This window comes from Cuculus canorus, chromosome 31, assembly GCF_017976375.1.
Source record: "Cuculus canorus isolate bCucCan1 chromosome 31, bCucCan1.pri, whole genome shotgun sequence".
Lineage (NCBI taxonomy): Eukaryota > Metazoa > Chordata > Aves > Cuculiformes > Cuculidae > Cuculus > Cuculus canorus.
Genome location: NC_071431.1, coordinates 661,139 through 681,207, shown reverse-complemented (window position 1 = coordinate 681,207; position 20,069 = coordinate 661,139). Strand labels below are relative to the sequence as shown.

The 20,069-nt window shown below is 55.2% G+C and overlaps 1 protein-coding gene across 1 annotated transcript; it reads left to right on the top strand.

Annotated features, from left to right (window-relative positions):
- Nucleotides 1-870: 870 nt before the first annotated feature.
- Nucleotides 871-19,527, top strand: LOC128849584 (zinc finger protein 142-like). Its single transcript, XM_054051957.1, has 8 exons — nucleotides 871-1,659; nucleotides 1,910-3,330; nucleotides 6,019-6,246; nucleotides 7,925-8,050; nucleotides 9,658-9,760; nucleotides 13,033-13,107; nucleotides 14,522-14,737; nucleotides 15,459-19,527. The coding sequence occupies exons 1-8, from the start codon at nucleotides 1,506-1,508 to the stop codon at nucleotides 17,324-17,326; spliced, it is 4,191 nt and encodes a 1,396-aa protein (XP_053907932.1). The 5' UTR covers nucleotides 871-1,505; the 3' UTR covers nucleotides 17,327-19,527.
- The last annotated feature ends 542 nt before the right edge of the window (nucleotides 19,528-20,069 follow it).

Genomic DNA, 20,069 nt, shown 5'->3' with positions numbered 1-20,069 from the left:
GTGGGGAGGGGGGAGACCGGAAGTGGAGGGGGACAAGAAGGGGGGAGACACACACACACATTCACCCACAGTGAAGGCCACGAGCAGGGGGAGCCCGAAGCGCTCCCGCCGCCTTTGTTGGGGTGTTGGGGGGCCCCCCCCGAGCCTGGGGGGCAGGTAAGGGGGTACCCCCCCCCCCCCCGGGCCCCCCATAGAGCGGAGAGGACGGGATTGATTGGGGGGGGGCCCTTCATCCCGGGGGGAGGGGGAGGATTGGGGATCGGGGGGGGGGCAGAATTGGGGGGGGTCCCTTCATCCTGCGGGGGGGCAGAATTGGGGGGTCCTTCATCCTGGGGGGGGGGGTCCCTTCATTCGGGGAGGGACAGAATTGGGGGTCCCTTCATCCTGGGGGGGGGCAGAGTTAGAGGGCCCTTCATCCTGGGGAGGCAGAATTGGGGGGTCCTTCATCCTTGGGGGGGTCCCTTCATTCTGGGAGGGCAGAATTGGGGGGCTGGGGGGGGTCCCTTCTTCCTGGGGGGCGGAGAATTGGGGGGTTGGGAGGGTTCTTCCATTCTGGGGGGGGAGAATTGGGAGGGGGTCTTCATCTTAGAGAGGAGAATTGGGGGGTCATTCATTCTGGGGGGGCAGAATTGAGGGGTTGGGAGGGTCTTTCCATCCTGGGAGGGAGAATTGGGGGGGGTTCTTCATCCTAGAGGGGAGAAGTGGGGGGGGGTCAGAATTGGGGGGGGCTCTGAGGATCCTTCTCTCCCAGAAGGGGCAGAACTGGGGGCTCCTTTCATCCTAGAGGGGAGAAAGGGGGGGGCCTTCCATCCTGGGGGGGGAGAAGTGGGGTCTGGGGGGGGCTCCCTCCATTCCTGGGGTTCTCCTCCATTCCTGGGGGGTTTTCTTCCATTTCTGGGGTTCTTCTTCGTTCTTGGGGGTGTTCTGCCCCATTTCTGAGGGTTCTCCTTTATTCCCGGGGGGTTCTCTTCCATTTCTGGGGTTCCTCTCCATTCCTGGGTGTCCCCTTCATTTCTGGGGGGTTCTTCTCCATTCCCGGGGAGGTTCTTCTCCATTCCTGGGGGGGTCCCCTCCATTCCTGGGGGGTTCTCTTCCATTTCTGAGATTCTCCTCCATTCCTGGGGGTGTTCTCCTCCATTTCTTGGGGTCCTCCTTCATTCCTGGGGGGTTCCCTTCATTCCTGGGGGGGTTCTCTTCCATTTCTGGGGTTCTCCTCCATTCCTGGTGGGTTCCCCCCCATTCCTGAGGGGGTTCCCTTCATTCCTGGGGGGGGTTCCCTCCATTCCTGGGGGAATCCCCTCCATTCCTGATGCGCTGGTGGAGATCACGGATGGAGATGATGGATGAGGCCCACAGGCTCTCCTCCATCCCACCCGTGGCGACACCAATCCCCGACCCCGAAACTCCTCTTCGTGTCGGGCTGTGGGTCCTCCCACCCCTCGCGCTGAACCTCGAGGTCCACCGAACCCTCGGTGATGGTTTTTTGGTGGAGCTGAGGGACGGTGATGGGACCTTCTTGGCTTTCCAAAGTCCCAGTGCCACCGCTTGAGGTGTGGGAACGAGCGATGGACCCCTGGGAGGCCTCCGGGCCGGAGCAGACGGTGATTTTTGAGGGCGATGACGACGAAGAGGACATCTACGACCCTTCAGGGATGCAGAGTGAGTGTTGAGGACAATTGAGAAGGTCCTTAGTGCATTCCCACCTGGAGAAGGGGGTGGAGAACCCCCTGTGGACACCGTAGATCCCGGGATGTCCCTCCTGTAGACTCCACATCCTTAATCGTTGCCCCAAAGATCTCAAAGCCATGAGGTTCACCAACCCAACCCCCTCAATGGTCCCATGGGAAGGGCTCTCCACCTCTTTACCACCACCACGAAGACCATGACCTCCATCTGCCCCCCCTTCCAGCTGCCCCGGTGACCCTGAATGACGCCAAGATGGACGCGGCCTCGGCGGACAACCCTGAGATCGTCGAGTTGGACACAAGCACTTTGATGGATCCCCCTGAAGAGGATCCCTCGGGTCCACGGAGTCCGGCGCGGGAGACCTTACGTTGGACGGTGGTTCAACAAATCGATTCTCCCGGCAAAATCGGAGGTCGCCGCGGCGGCAAAAGCAACTCCAGAGGCGGCGTCTTCTCCAACTTCAAGAGCATCATCGTCTTGCAGAAGAGTTACGAGTGCGGCGAATGCGGCAAATCCTTCAGCTGCAGTTCGCACTTCAGCAAACACCGCCGCACCCACACCGGCGAGAAGCCCTTCCTCTGCCTCCACTGCGGCAAAAGCTTCAACGTCAGCTCCAACCTTTACCGCCACCAACGCGCTCACGCCGCCCAACGAGCGGCTCCGGCCGCTCCGCCCCCTCGGCCTCGCGGTTTGCCGTATAAATGCCAGGAGTGCGGGAAAAGCTTTCGCCGGAACAAAGAGTTGGTGACGCACCAACGCTTACACACGGGGCGGTTACCCTTCCAGTGCGGTCACTGCGGCAAAAGCTTCAGTTGGAGTTCTCATTTCGATCGTCACCAACGCGTTCACACCGGTGAGAAACCGTATCAATGTCCGGAATGCGGGAAGTGTTTCAGCCGCAGTTCCCACCTCTACCGGCACCAACGCACTCACGCCGGCGGCCGCTCCTACATCTGCACCTACTGCGGGCGCAGTTTCGGCAGCACTCTCCATTTCGATCGCCACCAACGTACCCACACGGGGCAACGGCCCTATAAGTGCACTTTGTGCCGTAAAAGCTTCGGCGATGCGCCGGCGTTGGTCAAACATCAACGGCTTCACTTAGGAGATGGTCCTTTTCGCTGCGAAGAATGCGGTAAAGCCTTCGGCGCTCGCGCTCAGTACATCCGTCACCGACGGAGCCTTCACGGTGGTGGGGAGAAACCGTACCGGTGCGGAGATTGCGGTAAGAGCTTCTCTTGGAGCTCTCATTGGGAACGACATCAACGCATCCACACCGGAGAACGCCCTTATCAATGCGGGGACTGCGGCAAACGCTTTGGCCGGACCTCCCATCTCTACCGGCATCAACGGACCCACGCCGGCGGGCAACCCCACGTCTGCGCCGATTGCGGCAAGAGCTTCAACAGCACTCTCCACTTCCATAAGCACCAACGAGCTCACGCCGGGCCGCGACACGCTTGTCCCGACTGCGGGAAGGCCTTTGCCGATAGTTCGGCGTTGGCCAAACACCGGCGGGTTCACAGCGGCGAGAAGCCGTTCCCTTGCCCGCAGTGCGGTCGGCGTTTCGGTGTTAGATCTCATCTCCATCGTCATCTCCGTAGCCACGGCGAGGAGAAAGCGCCGGAGGAGCCGACGCCGCGTTAACCGAGGGGCTGAGAAGAGGAGGGGACGGAGAGTCGACCTCTCGGGTGGCTCCGGTCCTCTCCGGCAGCGCCGGGAGTGGCCTCGGGCGGTTCCCAGGAGCGATGGGGGCTCCAAAGGCGGTGGTGGCGCTTCGCGGCACCGGATCCGGCCCCGAGGACGTAGTTTTTGTAGGATAGAGTAGGAAGGTAGAGTAGATCGGGGACGATGGAGGTGGGGCCGAGCGCGGATTGAGGACGTCCCGCCAGAGAATTGGACCGAAGCCGGGAGGACATCCCAACCTTCTCCGGGAGAAATCCATCCCCAACTGTGCTCCTTCTCCAGGAGAATCCATCTCCAACTGTGCTCCTTCTCCAGGAGAATCCATCTCCAACTGTGCTCCTTCTCCGGGAGAATCCATCCCCAACTGTGCTCCTTCTCCGGGAGAATCCATCTCCAACTGTGCTCCTTCTCCAGGAGAATCCATCTCCAACTGTGCTCCTTCTCCAGGAGAATCCATCTCCAACTGTGCTCCTTCTCCAGGAGAATCCATCTCCAACTGTGCTCCTTCTCCAGGAGAATCCATCTCCAACTGTGCTCCTTCTCCAGGAGAATCCATCCCCAACTGTGCTCCTTCTCCAGGAGAATCCATCCCCAACTGTGCTCCTTCTCCAGGAGAATCCATCTCCAACTGTGCTCCTTCTCCAGGAGAATCCATCCCCAACTGTGCTCCTTCTCTGGGAGAATCCATCTCCAACTGTGCTCCTTCTCCAGGAGAATCCATCCCCAACTGTGCTCCTTCTCCAGGAGAATCCATCTCCAACTGTGCTCCTTCTCCGGGAGAATCCATCTCCAACTGTGCTCCTTCTCCGGGAGAATCCATCCCCAACTGTGCTCCTTCTTCAGGAGAATCCATCCCCAACTGTGCTCCTTCTCCGGGAGAATCCATCCCCAACTGTGCTCCTTCTCCGGGAGAATCCATCTCCAACTGTGCTCCTTCTCCAGGAGAATCCATCTCCAACTGCGCTCCTTCTCCAGGAGAAGTCCATCTCCAACTGTGCTCCTTCTCCAGGAGAATCCATCTCCAACTGTGCTCCTTCTCCAGGAGAATCCATCCCCAACTGTGCTCCTTCTCCAGGAGAATCCATCTCCAACTGTGCTCCTTCTCCAGGAGAATCCATCCCCAACTGTGCTCCTTCTCCGGGAGAATCCATCTCCAACTGTGCTCCTTCTCCGGGAGAATCCATCCCCAACTGTGCTCCTTCTCCAGGAGAATCCATCTCCAACTGTGCTCCTTCTCCAGGAGAATCCATCCCCAACTGTGCTCCTTCTTCAGGAGAATCCATCCCCAACTGTGCTCCTTCTCCAGGAGAATCCATCCCCAACTGTGCTCCTTCTCCAGGAGAATCCATCCCCAACTGTGCTCCTTCTCCGGGAGAATCCATCCCCAACTGTGCTCCTTCTCCAGGAGAATCCATCTCCAACTGTGCTCCTTCTCCAGGAGAATCCATCCCCAACTGTGCTCCTTCTCATGGAGAATCCATCTCCAACTGTGCTCCTTCTCCGGGAGAGTCCATCTCCAACTGTGCTCCTTCTCATGGAGAATCCATCCCCAACTGTGCTCCTTCTCCAGGAGAATCCATCCCCAACTGTGCTCCTTCTCCAGGAGAATCCATCTCCAACTGTGCTCCTTCTCCAGGAGAATCCATCTCCAACTGTGCTCCTTCTCCAGGAGAATCCATCTCCAACTGTGCTCCTTCTCCGGGAGAATCCATCTCCAACTGTGCTCCTTCTCCAGGAGAAACCATCCCCAACTGTGCTCCTTCTTCAGGAGAATCCATCTCCAATCCGTTCCTTCTCCAGGAGAAATCCCTCTCCAATCTCTTCCTTCTCCAGGAGAAACCACCTCTGTGGGCGCTGAGATGGCGCCGAGCGCCTGGAGAGGCGCCGGCAGAAGGGGATGAGTTTGGTCCTCCAGGAGATCCCACCACCTCTTTGCCAAACTCAAAGAGACACCCCAAAATATCTGAGGTGGCTTCGTCCCTCCACCGTCCTCCCTCAACGCCTCCACCTTTGACCGACGCGCAACGGTTGAGCCCTCCCGGTTGGCTTTGGGCCACCGCGATATCATCTCTGACCCCGTTTGGGGCAAAATCGCCCAATTTTGGGGGCTTCGATGATAAGAACGGAGCTCCAGCAGCAGCTCCTGGTGGTTCCCATCCCCGTGTCCTGGTTGGACGTTGAAGAGCTCCATCGTGGACCCACCGCGAAGGGTGCAGTTGATGTATTTATTGTATTTATTCACCGGGAACCCACCTGTGGTTGGAGGAACCCAACGAGGTGGAGCGCGTTGGCGACAGGAGATGGGACGCGGGAAGCTCACGGCTCCTGGGGGGTCACTTGGTCAACCGTGGTGGAAGAGGAGCTCCTGGTGGCACCACTACGGTGATGGGGAGGAGGTGACCCCACCCACAAGGCTGGAAAGAAACCTTCAGGAGATCCCAGAGAGAGCGTCACCTGCGGCCATGTCCGAGCTCAACCCTTGGGATGGTCCTCAAGGGGTGGGGACACAAAGCCGAGGACTTCCTGGTGGGTTTGGTGGTGGTGGCCGCGCCGTCTCCTCCCAAGATGAGCAGAAGGTGTGTTTGTATTGTGAATAAAAAATAGACTTAGGCCAAAACCCATCGCGTGGCTTCTGCTTCTCCTCAGAGGACCTCCACATCCCAATTCTCGGAGGTCACCTGGAGTGGGAGTGGGGTCCAAAACCAACCAACCCCCACCCTCCCCATCGTCCTGAGGAACCTCAACGCTTCCACTGGTTCATGGGTCACGGGTCTGGCGGCCTCCACCGGTTCATGGGCCACCATAAGTGGTGGTGACGGCCGGAGCTTCACCAGCAGCGCTCTGCAGGCGTTTGGAGGTCCCTCCGGGTTCCCGGTGAGGTCTCGGCTGGTTGAGTTGTCCCAAATACGCCCAACCTCAAAGCCTTCGACCTTGCTGGGGTCCAGGAGGATCTCCAAAGGCTCTGTCTCCACTGGGTTTGGAGACCTCCATTGGGTCTAAAGACCTCCATTGGGTCCAGGAGGATCTCCAAAGGCTCTGTCTTCATTGGGTCTGGAGATCTCTTTTGGGTCTGGAGACCTCTGTTGAATCCAGGAGGGTCTCCAAAGACCAAGATCTGCCTCCATTGGGTCTGGAGACCTCCGTTGGGTCTAAAGACCTCCGTTGGGTCCAGGAAGATCTCCAAAGACAAGGATCTGCCTCCATTGGGTCTGGAGACCTTTGTTGGGTCCAGGAGGATCTCCAAAGACCAAGATCTGCCTCCGTTTGGTCTGGAGACCTCCGTTGGGTCTGGAGACCTTTGTTGGGCCCAGGAGGATCTCCAAAGACAAAGATCTGCCTTGGTCTTCAACGGTGACGTTCTCCTTGAGCAGCTCCTCGGCCAACCATCTCCTTGGGCATCTCCTGAGGCAACAAACATCTTGGGCGTCTCCTTAGACATCTCCTTGGGCGACAAACATCTCGGGCATCTCTTTGGATGTCTCCTTGGGCGTCTCGTTGGGCAACAAACAGCTTGAGCATCTCTTTGGGTGTCTTATTGGGTGACAAACATCTCCTTGGGCATCTCCTTGGGCATCTCCTTGGGGATCTCTTTGGGCGTCTCCTTGGGCGACAAACATCTTGGGCATCTCCTTGGGTGTCTCCTTGGGTGACAAACACCTTGGGCATCTCCTTGGGTGTCTCCTTGGGTGACAAACACCTTGGGCATCTCTTTAGACGTCTCCTTGGGCATCTCGTTGGGCGACAAACATTTTGGGCATCTCCTTGGGTGTCTCATTGGGCGACAAACATCTTGGGCATCTCCTTGGGCATCTCCTTGGGCGTCTTGTTGGGTGACAAACATCTCTTTGGGCATCTCCTTGGGGATCTCCTTGGACAACAAACATCTTGGGGATCTCCTTGGGCATCTTCTTGGGCGACAAACACCTTGGGCATCTCTTTGGATGTCTCCTTGGGTGTCTCGTTGGGGATCTCCTTGGGCATCTCGTTGGGCGACAAACATCTTGGACATCTCTTTGGGGATCTCTTTGGGCAACCAACATCTTGGGCATCTCCTTGGGCATCTTCTTGGGTGTCTCGTTGGGCAACAAACAGCTTGAGCATCTCTTTGGGCATCTTGTTGAGTGACAAACATCTCCTTGGGGATCTCCTTGGGCGACAAACATCTCAGGCATCTCTTTGGATGTCTCCTTGGGTGTCTCGTTGGGCAACAAACATCTCGGGCATCTCCTTGGGTGTCTCTTTGGATGTCTCCTTGGACATCTCCTTGGGTGTCTCCTTGGGTGTCTCCTTGGGCAACAAACATCTCCTTGGGCGTCTCCTTAGCCAACATCTCGGGGCTGTTTCCGAGCCATTCCGGATGGCTCTGGAGCTCCAATCTCAGTCTCTTTTGTCCCCCTCCGAGATGGTTCCCCCCCCCCAATCAATCCTAGAGATTCTCCAGTGTCTCGTATAAAGGTTGTGCCCAAGACTGATGGAAAAGGGGGGGGGGGGGATGAGTTTTGGGGGGGGCCACGAGGTGGCGCTGAGGAGGAAGAGGAGGAGGAAGAGGAGGAGGAAGAGGAGGAGGAAAGGTGGCCTCAGCCCCTCTGTTTCCGGGTCAGGGCAGGAGCCGCCCCCACCGGACCCACCGCTGGTGAGGAGGAGCCGGGGGGGACCCCGGGCTGTGCCCCCCCCGCAGGTAACGGGGGGACCCCAACATCCCCACCCCCAAAATCCCACCTCTTCCCCTCCAAATCCCACTCTCCATCCCCCAAAATCCCACCTTTCCCCCCCAAAACCCCACCTTTCCCCCAAAATACAGCCTTTCCCCCCCAAAATCCCACCTCTTCCCCCCCAAATCCCACTCTCCATCCCCCAAAATCCCACCTTTCCCCCCCAAATCCCACCTTTTCTCTCAAAAATTCCACCTATCCACCTCAAAATCCCACTTTCCCCCCAAAATCCCACCTTTCCACCCCAAAATCCTACCTTTTGTCCCCAAAATCCCACCTTTTCTCCCCAAAATCCCGCCTTTTTCCCCCCAAATCCCACTTTTTCCTCCATAAATCCCACCTTTTCTCTCAAAAATCCCACCTTTCCCCCCAAATCCCAACTTTTCTCTCAAAAATTCCACCTATCCACCTCAAAATCCCACACTCCCCCCAAAATCCCATCTTTCCACCCCAAAATCCCACTTTTCCACCCCAAAATCCCACCTTTTCTCCCCCAAATCTTGCCTTTTCCCCCAAAATCCCACTTTTTCCTCCATAAATCCCATCTTTCCACCCCAAAATCCCGCCTTTTTCCCCCAAAATCCCTCCTTTTCCCCCCAAATCCTGCTTTTCCCCCCAAAATACAGCCTTTCCCCCCAAAATCCGACCTCTTCTCCCCCCAAATCCCACTCTCCATCTCCCAAAATCCGCTCCTTCCCCCCAAAATCCCACCTTTCCCCCCAAATCCCACCTTTTCTCTCAAAAATTCCACCTGTCCACCTCAAAATCCCACTTTCCCCCCAAAATCCCACCTTTCCACCCCCAAATCCCCCCTTTTCTCCCCAAAATCCCCCCTTTTCTCCCCAAAATCCTGCCTTTTCCCCCCAAATCCCACTTTTTCCTCCATAAATCCCACCTTTTCTCCCCCAAATCCCACCTCTTCTCCCCCAAATCCCACTCTCTATCCCCCAAAATCCGCTCCTTCCCCCCAAAATCCCACCTTTCCCCCCAAATCCCACCTTTTCTCTCAAAAATTCCACCTATCCACCTCAAAATCCCACTTTCCCCCCAAAATCCCACCTTTCCACCCCCAAATCCCACCTTTTCTCCTCAAAATCCCACTTTCCCCCCAAAATCCCACCTTTTCCCACCAAATCCCACCTTTTCCCACCAAATCCCACCTTTTCCCCCCAAATCCCACCTTTCCACCCCAAAAATCCCACTTTTCCCCCCCCCAAATCCCATTGGCCACAAGGGGGGGGGAGGGGCAGTCCCGGGGCACCCCAAGAATTGAGTGAGCATCCTCAGGGCACCCCAAAAAGTGAGGTGCATCCCTCGGGTACCCCCAAAAACTGGGGTGCATCCTCTTGGCACCCCTGAGATCAGGCAAGAAGCTTCCGAGCACCCCAAAAACCAGGCGAACATCCTCTTGACACCCCAAAAAGTGGAGGGGGATCTTCTGGGTACCCCAAAAAGTGAGGGGCACCCCATGGGACCCCCAAAGGATGAGGCCGTCCCCCCCTCTTCTCTGCCTGGAGAAAAGGGGGAGGTTTTGGGGTGCTGATGGGTTTTGGGGGATCGGTGGTCATTGCAGGGGTCGGACGTTGGTTTTGGGGTGACATCGACCCCCCCTCCGTCACCCCAAGTTTTGGGGGGGGTCACCATGCAGGAGAACTACGAGAACGTCATTTCTTTGGGTGAGGATCTCGGGGGGGGCCCCGATCGGGGGGGAATCAAATCCTTTTGGGGGAGATTTGGGTCAGTTTGGGGGGGAAAGGGTCATTTTGGGGGAATTGGGTCATTTTTGGGGGGAGATTGGGTCATTTTTGTGTCATTTTGGGGGGGACTGGGTCATTTTGGGGGGAATTGGGTCATTTTGGGGGGAGATTTGGGTCATTTTGGGGGGAATTGGGTCATTTTGGGGGGGATTGGGTCATTTTTGGGTCATTTTGGGGGGGATTGGGTCATTTTTGGGTCATTTTGGGGAAGATTGGGTCATTTTGGGGGGAGATTTGAGTCATTTTGGGGAAGATTGGGTCATTTTGGGGGGGATTGGGTCATTTTGGGGGAGATTTGTGTCATTTTTGGGGGGGGATTGGGTCATTTTTGGGGGGATTGGGTCATTTTGGGGGAGATTGGGTCATTTTGGGGGGAATTGGGTCATTTTTGGGGGAGATTGGGTCATTTTGGGGGGATTGGGTCATTTTGGGGGAGATTTGGGTCAGTTTGGGGGAGATTGGGTCATTTTGGGGGAGATTTGGGTCATTTTGGGGGGAGATTGGGTCACTTTGGGGGAGATTTGGGTCATTTTGGGGGGATTGGGTCATTTTGGGGGAGATTGGGTCATTTTGGGGGAGATTTGGGTCATTTTGGGGGTGGAAAGTGTCATTTTGGGGCAGAATTGGGTCATTTTGGGGGGATTGGGTCATTTTTGTGTCATTTTGGGGGAGATTGGGTCATTTTGGGGGGAGATTGGATCATTTTTGTGTCATTTTCAGGAGATTGGGTCATTTTTGTGTCTTTTTGGGTGGGATTGGGTCATTTGGGGGGGGATTGGGTCATTTTGGGGGAGATTTGGGTCATTTTGGGGGGGATTGGGTCATTTTGGGGGAGATTTGGGTCATTTGGGGGGGAATTGGGTCATTTTGGGGGGGGGAAATTGGGTCATTTTGGGGGGAGATTGGGTCATTTTGGGGGGGATTGGGTCATTTTGGGGGGAGATTTGGGTCATTTTGGGGGGATTTGGGTCATTTTGGGGGAGATTGGGTCATTTTGGGGGGAGATTTGGGTCATTTTGGGGGGGGATTGGGTCATTTTGGGGGGAGATTTGGGTCATTTTGGGGGGGATTTGGGTCATTTTGGGGGGAGATTTGGGTCATTTTGGGGGGAATTGGGTCATTTTGGGGGGATTTGGGTCATTTTGGGGGGAATTGGGTCATTTTGGGGGAGATTGGGTCATTTTGGGGGGGATTGGGTCATTTTGGGGGGAGATTTGGGTCATTTTGGGGGGATTGGGTCATTTTGGGGGAGATTTGGGTCATTTTGGGGGGATTGGGTCATTTTGGGGGGAGATTTGGGTCATTTTTGGGGGATTGGGTCATTTTTGGGTCATTTTGGGGGGAGATTTGTGTCATTTTGGGGGAGATTGGGTCATTTTTGGGGGAGATTTGGGTCATTTTGGGGGGAATTGGGTCATTTTTGTGTCATTTTGGGGGGACATTGTCATTTTTTGGGGGGGAAGGGGTCATTTTGGGGGGAAAGGGTCGTTTTGGGGGTGGAAAGTGTCATTTTGGGGCAGATTTGGGTCATTTTGGGGGGGATTGGGTCATTTTGGGGGAGATTTGGGTCATTTGGGGGGGAATTGGATCATTTTGGGGGGGATTGGGTCATTTTGGGGGGAGATTTGGGTCATTTTGGGGGGGATTGGGTCATTTTGGGGGGATTGGGTCATTTTGGGGGAGATTTGGGTCATTTTGGGGGGAGATTTGGGTCATTTTGGGGGGATTGGGTCATTTTTGGGTCATTTTGGGGGAGATTGGGTCATTTTTGGGGGAGATTTGGGTCATTTTGGGGGGAGATTGGGTCATTTTTGTGTCATTTTGGGGGGACATTGTCATTTTTGGGGGGGAAGGGGTCATTTTGGGGGGAAAGGGTCGTTTTGGGGGTGGAAAGTGTCATTTTGGGGCAGATTTGGGTCATTTTGGGGGAGATTGGGTCATTTTGGGGGAATTGGGTCATTTTGGGGGGTTTGGGTCATTTTTGTCTCATTTTGGGGGAGATTGGGTCATTTTGGGGGACATTTGGGTCATTTTTGGGGGAGATTTGGGTCATTTTGGGGGGAATTGGCTCATTTTTGTGTCATTGTGGGGGGAGATTGGGTCGTTTTGGGGGTGGAAAGTGTCATTTTGGGGCAGAATTGGGTCATTTGGGGGGATTGGGTCATTTTTTGGGGGGAAAGGGTCATTTTGGGGCGGAATTGGGTGATTTTGGGGGCATTGGGTCATTTTTGTGTCATTTTGAGGGGGGATTGTGTCATTTTTGGGGGGATTGGGTCGTTTTGGGGAAGATTGGGTCATTTTGGGGGGAATTGGGTCTTTTTGTGTCATTTTGGGGGGAAAATTGGGTCATTTTGGGGCAGGAATGGTTCATTTTGGGGGGATTCGGTCAATTTTGAGGGGATTGGGTCATTTTGGGAGAGATTGGGTCATTTTGGGGGAGATTGGGTCATGTTTGGGTCATTTTGGGAGAGATTGGGTCATTTTTGGGTCATTTTGGGGGAGTTTGGGTCATTTTGGGTCATTTTTTGGGGAATTGGGTCATTTTGGGTCATTTTGAGGGGATTGTGTCATTTTTGGGTCATTTTGGGGTGTGATTCGGTCATTTTTGTGTCATTTTGGGGGGAATTGGGTCATTTTGGGGGTATTTGGTCATTTTTGTGTCATTTTGGGGAGATTGGGTCATTTTTGTGTCTTTTTGGGTGGGATTGGGTCATTTTGGGGGGAAATTGGGTCATTTTGGGTCAGAATGGGTCATTTGGGGGGGAGATTGGGTCATTTTGGGGGGAGATTGGGTCATTTTGGGTCAGAATGGGTCATTTTGGGGCGGAGATTGGGTCATTTTGGGTCAGAATGGGTCATTTTGGGGCGGAATGGGTCATTTTGGGTCAGAATGGGTCATTTGGGGGGGAGATTGGGTCATTTTGGGGGGTATTCGGTCATTTTTGGGGGGAGATTGGGTCATTTTGGGTGGAATTGGGTCATTTTGGGTGGGATTGGGTCATTTTGGGTCGGAATGGGTCATTTTGGGGGGTATTCGGTCATTTTTGGATTGGATTTGGGTGGAAAAGCAACGATTTTGCCCCAAATTGGAGGGTTTTAACCCCAAACCGAGGGGGTTTGGGGGAGATGGTGGTGGGAAGCTTCTCAGCAGGGTTTTGGGGCCCCCTTGGACCGACCTTCTCCTCCCACAGCCGAGGAGATCGCCATCAGTTGGCCGCGCATCACCGCCTTCGCCGAGTCCCACCGCAGGCGGGGGTTGGCGTCCGGTGAGTCGGGGGACCTCGAGTTTGGGGCGATTCCATGGGCTTTTGGGGCTCCCCAAGATTTGGGTCAATCCTTTGGGTTTTGGAGACTCTTCCAGTTTGGGTTTTGAAGACCTCCAAACATGGATTTAATGGAGAACTCTCCAATTTGGGTCCATCTCTCGGCTTTTGAGGACCTCCAAATGTGGATTAAATGGAGAACTCTCCAATTTGGGTCCATCTCTTGGGTTTTGAGGACCTCCAAATGTGGATTAAATGGAGAACTCTCCAATTTGGGTCCATCTCTTGGGTTTTGAGGACCTCCAAATGTGGATTAAATGGAGAACTCTCCAATTTGGGTCCATCTCTCGGGTTTTGAGGACCTCCAAATGTGGATTAAATGGAGAACTCTCCAATTTGGGTCCATCTCTTGGGTTTTGAGGACCTCCAAATGTGGATTAAATGGAGAACTCTCCAATTTGGGTCCATCTCTTGGGTTTTGAGGACCTCCAAATGTGGATTAAATGGAGAACTCTCCAATTTGGGTCCATCTCTTGGGTTTTGAGGACCTCCAAATGTGGATTAAATGGAGAACTCTCCAATTTGGGTCCATCTCTCGGGTTTTGAGGACCTCCAAATGTGGATTAAATGGAGAACTCTCCAATTTGGGTCCATCTCTTGGGTTTTGAGGACCTCCAAATGTGGATTAAATGGAGAACTCTCCAACTTGGGTCCATCTCTTGGGTTTTGAGGACCTCCAAATGTGGATTAAATGGAGAACTCTCCAATCTGGGTCAATTCTTTGGGTTTTGAGGACCTCCAAATGTGGATTAAATGGAGAACTCTCCAATTTGGGTCCATCTCTTGGGTTTTGAAGACCTCCAAATGTGGATTTAATGGAGAACTCTCCAATTTGGGTCCATCTCTCGGGTTTTGAGGACCTCCAAATGTGGATTAAATGGAGAACTCTCCAATTTGGGTCCATCTCTTGGGTTTTGAGGACCTCCAAATGTGGATTAAATGGAGAACTCTCCAATTTGGGTCCATCTCTTGGGTTTTGAGGACCTCCAAATGTGGATTAAATGGAGAACTCTCCAATTTGGGTCCATCTCTTGGGTTTTGAGGACCTCCAAATGTGGATTAAATGGAGAACTCTCCAATTTGGGTCCATCTCTTGGGTTTTGAGGACCTCCAAATGTGGATTAAATGGAGAACTCTCCAATTTGGGTCAATTCTTCGGGTTTTGAGGAGCCCAAAATGTGGATTAAATGGAGAAGTGTCCACTTTGAGTCAACCCCTGAGGTTTTGAGGACCTCAACCTTTGGTTGAACTCCTGGTTTTTGAGGGCCTCTCCCATCGGGTTGAATTTCTGAAGTTGGAGACCGCCCGGTTTGGGTGAATTTGGGGGTTTTGGGGGGTCCTAACGGTGCTTTTCCAGGCGTGGAGGTGGAAGGGGAGGAGGGCCAAGCGGATCCTCCTCAGCTCCAGCCCTCGCCCGGCGATGGGTCGGTGAACCCCGAGCTGCGCCGGCAGCTTGGCCGCATCCTGCAGACGGCCGGGAGGACGCAGGTGGAGAAGATGCTGCGGGAGCTGGTGCGGGAGCAGGGCCAGGGCGGGAGGCGCCGCAGCCGCAAGAAGAACCCCAAGGATGGAGGTAAAGCCCCTCGAGATGCCTTCAAGAACCTCCTTGAGATCCCATCATGGTGGGATCATCTCGTTGGAAGTGGGGTGGGAGTTGGTTTGGGGCTTCGGCACTTTAGGGGTTGGGTTGGAAGGACTTTAGAAGGTCGATTGTTCCCTCAAACCTTCCAAGATGCCCTCAAGACCCTCTTTGAGACCCCATCATGGTGCGATCATCTCGTTGGAAGTGGGGTGGGAGTTGGTTTGGGGCTTCGGCACTTTGGGGGTTGGTTATGGGTTGGATTGGAAGGACTTTAGAGGGTCGATTGTTCCCTCAAACCTTCCAAGATGCCCTCAAGACCCTCTTTGAGACCCCATCATGGTGCGATCATCTCGTTGGAAGTGGGGTGGGAGTTGGTTTGGGGCTTCGGCACTTTGGGGGTTGGTTATGGGTTGGATTGGAAGGACTTTAGAGGGTCGATTGTTCCCTCAAACCTTCCAAGATGCCCTCAAGACCCTCTTTGAGACCCCATCATGGTGCGATCATCTCGTTGGAAGTGGGGTGGGAGTTGGTTTGGGGCTTCGGCACTTTGGGAGTTGGGTTTGGGTTGGGTTGGAAGGACTTTAGAGGGTCGATTGTTCCCTCAAACCTTCCAAGATGCCCTCAAGAACCTCTTTGAGACCCCATCATGGTGGGACCATCTCGTTGGGGGCAGGTTTGGTTGGGAGAAGCTCACGGTTCCTCCTCGGCGCAGGTGCCGGCAGTGGGACGGAGGAAGATTCGGCGCCACCAGACGGCGAAGATCCGGCGCTGGAAGATGTTGAGGAGCCCCAACGGGAGGAGCAAACGGATGAACCTCTCGTCACGGCGAAAGCCAAGAAGGACGCGGCCTCGCCGGCGTCCCGCGGTGCCGGTTGTGCCGAATGTGGGTTGAGGAACCGGTTGCAGAGTCCGAGCAAACAGCGCCGCTGCTCGGAGTGCGGTCGGCGTTGCCGGCAACCGTCGCGGCAAGCGGAAAAGCCGCATCGGTGCAGCGACTGCGGCAAAGGCTTCAGCCGCGGCTCCAACCTGGCTCAGCACCGGCGCATCCACACCGGCGAGCGGCCTCACCGCTGCGGCGACTGCGGCAAAGGCTTCATCCAACGCTCCGATCTGGAGCGGCACCGGCGCGTCCACACCGGCGAGCGGCCGTATCCCTGCAGCGACTGCGGCAAACGCTTCAGCGTCAGCTCCCACCTCGACCGGCATCGCCGAACCCACGCCGGCGGCCCTGGGCCCCCAGCCCAACCGCGCACCCGTCCTCGCCCGGCGCCGCCCGAATCACCGGCTCCGCACCGCTGCCCCGAATGCGGCAAAAGCTTCGCCCAACGTTCCGCTTTGGCCAAACACCGCAAGACGCACAGCGGCGAACGGCCTCACCGCTGCGGCGATTGCGGGAAGAGCTTCAGCCGCGGCTCCAACCTCACCCAACACCGGCGCATCCACACCGGCGAACGGCCTTTCGCTTGCGGCGATTGCGGCAAAGGCTTTATCCAACGTTCCGATCTGGAACGGCACCAACGCGTCCACACCGGCGAACGGCCTTACACCTGCGCCGAATGCGGCAAAAGCTTCAGCGTCAGCTCCCACCTGGACCGACACCAGAAGATCCACGCGGCCGAACGGGCGTCGTACCGCTGCCCCGAACACCTCGCCGGCTTCTTGGCCGCTCACCGCCACGGGCGCCTCTTCCAATGCGCCCAATGCGGGCGATGCTTCGGCCAAGGCGCCGCGTTGCTCAAGCACCAACGCTCTCACGGCACCGGCGCAGCGGCGGCGCAGCCTCCCAAGTGCCCCGATTGCGGCAAGAACCGCGGCGCGACGGCGTTACGGCCGCGAGGGCAACAATGTATGGATTGCGGGAGGGAATCGGAGAGCGCCGACGGGGAAACGGCGCCGGCGGCGCTGCCGGAAAAACCCTATAAGTGTGGGGAGTGCGGGAAGGGCTTCGGGCAACGCTCGGCGCTGGTGAAGCACCGGCGGATCCACACCGGCGAGAAGCCCTACGCCTGCGGGGATTGCGGCAAAGGCTTCATCCAGAAGTCGGATCTCACCATCCACCGGCGGATGCACACCGGCGAGAAGCCGTACCGCTGCGGCGAGTGCGGCAAATGCTTCAGCGTCTCCTCCAACCTCATCACCCACCAACGCACCCACCTTGGCGAGAAGCCCTACCAGTGCCCCGAGTGCGGCAAGAGCTTCATCCAACGCTCCGAGCTCACCATCCACCACCGCGTCCACACCGGCGAGAAGCCCTACAAGTGCGCCGAGTGCGGCAAATGCTTCAGCCGCAGCTCCCACCTCAACCGCCACCAACGCACCCACGGCGCCGACAAGGCTAAAGGCGGCGCCGTCAGCCCCCTGACGCCTTCCTTTGCCGGCGTTGCCGCCGCCGCTGCCGCCACGTTCTCGGCGCCGGGCGCCGTCCCCTCGCTGGCCGCCTTCCCGGCCTCGCCCGCGCCGCTGCCCGCGCCGGCCCTCGACCTGCCCTGGGCCCTCTCCTTCCCCGCCCGCGCCTTCCCCCACCCCGGCTTCCCCGCCGCGCCCGCCCCGCCGGCCCAGGCCCCCTCGCTCATCAACTGAGCCGCCAATCTAATTAGCGATCTCTCTAATTAGGGGACGAGGCAGCTCCTCTGGCCTCGACTGCGGCCTCAGCCTCGTCCCGACCTCTCCATCCATCACCCAACTTGGGATGCCCTCCCAGATCCAAGTTGGGCATCGTTCCTCCCTGGGGCCATTCAGTCTTGGTGGCTAATTAGTGGTTAAGCTAATTAGGGGGATGATCTCTCTAATTAGGAGATGAGGCAGCTCCTCCGGCCTCGACTGCGGCCTCAGCCTCATCCCGACCTCTCCATCCATCACCCAACTTGGGATGCCCTCCCAGATCCAAGTTGGGCATCGTTCCTCCCTGGGGCCATTCAGTCTTGGTGGGTAATTAGTGGTTAAACTAATTAGGGAGATGATCTCTCTAATTAGGGGATGAGGCAGCTCCTCCGGCCTCGACTGCGGCCTCAGCCTCTTCCCGACCCCTCCATCCATCACCCAACGTGGGTTGCCCTCAAAGATCCAAGATTGGGCATCGTTATCACCCAGAGCCATTTGGACGTGGTGGCTAATTAGTGATTGAGCTAATTAGGGATTGAGCTAATTAGGGATGAGGAAGCTCCTGCAGCCCTGACTGCAGCCTCAGCCTCTTCCCAACCTCTCCATCCATCACCCAACGTGGGATGCCCTCCCAGATCCAAGGTTGGGGCCCTTGCTCCTGCCTGGGGCCATTCAGTCTTGGGGGGTAATTAGTGATTAAGCTAATTAGGGAGATGATCTCCCTAATTAGGAGATGAGGCAGCTCCTCCAACCTCGACTGTGGCCCCAACTCCGGCCTCTTCCCGACCTCTCCATCCGTTCCCCCAACTTGAGTTGCCCTCAAAGACCCTGTTGAGGACTTGTTCCCATCCGGAGCCATTCGGTCGTAATGGCTAATTAGTGATTTCCTTAACGAGGGGGATGATCTCTCTAATTAGGAGACGAGGCAGCTCCTCCCACCTCGACTGCAGCTCCACTTCACCCAACACCCAACTTGGGATGCCCTCGAAGACCCACGACTGGGGATTGTTCCTGCCTGGGGCCATTTGGTCTTGGTGGCTAATTAGCGATCTCTCTAATTAGCGATTGATCTAATTAGGCCACAAGGCAGCTCCTCCAACAGTTGAGTACAGCCCAAGCTTCAGCCTCTTCCCAACCTCCCCATCCATCCACCAACTTGAGTTGCCCTCAAAGCCTCATGGTTGGTGATTGTTCCTTCCTGGACTCGTTAAGCCTTCGTGGCTAATTAAGGACCTAATTAGAGGACTGGGGACCACCCCCTTGGACATTTTTAACCCATCCCCAGCGGGAAGATGGATTCCACCATCTTCGTGGTCCACGCGCTGCCGCCCACCCTGATTTTGGGGTGGAAAGAAGCCGATAAATCAATTACCCACTTAATTAAGATGATTTTTAACGAGGTTTTTTCCCCCGCAGTGGGTTTTAACGCATTGCCGAGCGCCACCCAGAATTCATCGGACTCCTCCCAGGTGGGACCTGGGAAAAAGTGAAGCGAAAAGAGGGGATTTGGGGGGAGGTTCCCCCGTTTTTCCCCACTTTTTAGGGTGTTTGGGGGTGGGAAATTGGTCCAATTTGGGCAAAACTGGGTTTTTTGGATGATTTTTATCGCTCTCGTGTGTCTCGTTTGGGGGTTTGGGCACTATTTGGGCAGTACCGGAGGGAAATCAAACTGCTTTCAGCTTTCTTTTTTTGTTTTGTTTAAATAGAGACTTTTTTTGGGGGTTATTTTGTTACTTTTGGTGACTTTGTACTTGGGGAGGGGGTTAATAAAGCCAAAGCGGCGCCGGCGGACGGCCCCGCGGCCATTTCGAGGGAAGAGTGCTGCTTTTCGGCCTCAAAAGGGTGCGATTCGTTCATGGCCACCTTTGGGCAGCCCTGAAATCGGGGGAGAAAACACGGAAAACGCTATTTGTTCGCAAAGCAAAAAGAAAGAAGGGGAAATTGAGGCAGAAAAGGTGGAAAATGCTATTTGCTCGCAAAGCAAAGAGAAAGAAGGGGAAATTGGGGCAGAAAGCATCACAAAAATGCTATTTTCTCGCCTAAGAAGGAGAAAAAAGGGAAAATTTGGGCAGAAAGCGCGGAAAAACGCTGTTTACTCGTAAAGTGAGGAAAACAAAGGGGAAATATGGGCAGAAAGCATCAAAAAATGCTATTTACTCATCTAAGAAGGAGAAAAAAGGGAAAATCTGGGAAGAAAAAGTGGGAAAAATGCTGTTTTCTTGCCTAAAGAGGAGAAAAGAGGGGAAATTTGGGCAGAAAACATGGAAAACTGCTATTTTCTTGCAAAGCAAAGGGAAGGAAGGGGGAATTTGGGCAGAAAGCATCAAAAAATGCTATTTTCTCGCTTAAGAAGGAGAAAAAAGGGAAAATTTGGGCAGAAAGCATGGAAAAAATGCTATTTTCTTGCCTAAAGAGGAGAAAAGAGGGGAAATTTGGGCAGAAAACATGGAAAATGCTATTTTCTTACCTAATGAGGAGAAAAGAAGGGACATTTGGGCAGAAAACATGGAAAATGCTATTTTCCTACCTAAGGAGGAGAAAAGAAGGGACATTTGGGCAGAAAGCATCAAAAAATGCTATGTTCTCGCATAAGGAAGAAGAAAAAAGGGTAAATTTGGGCAGAAAACATGGAAAACTGCTCTTTTCTTGCAAAGTGAGGGGAGAAAAAGGGGGGAATTTGGGCAGAAAGCATGGAAAAATGCTATTTTCTCACCAAGCAAAG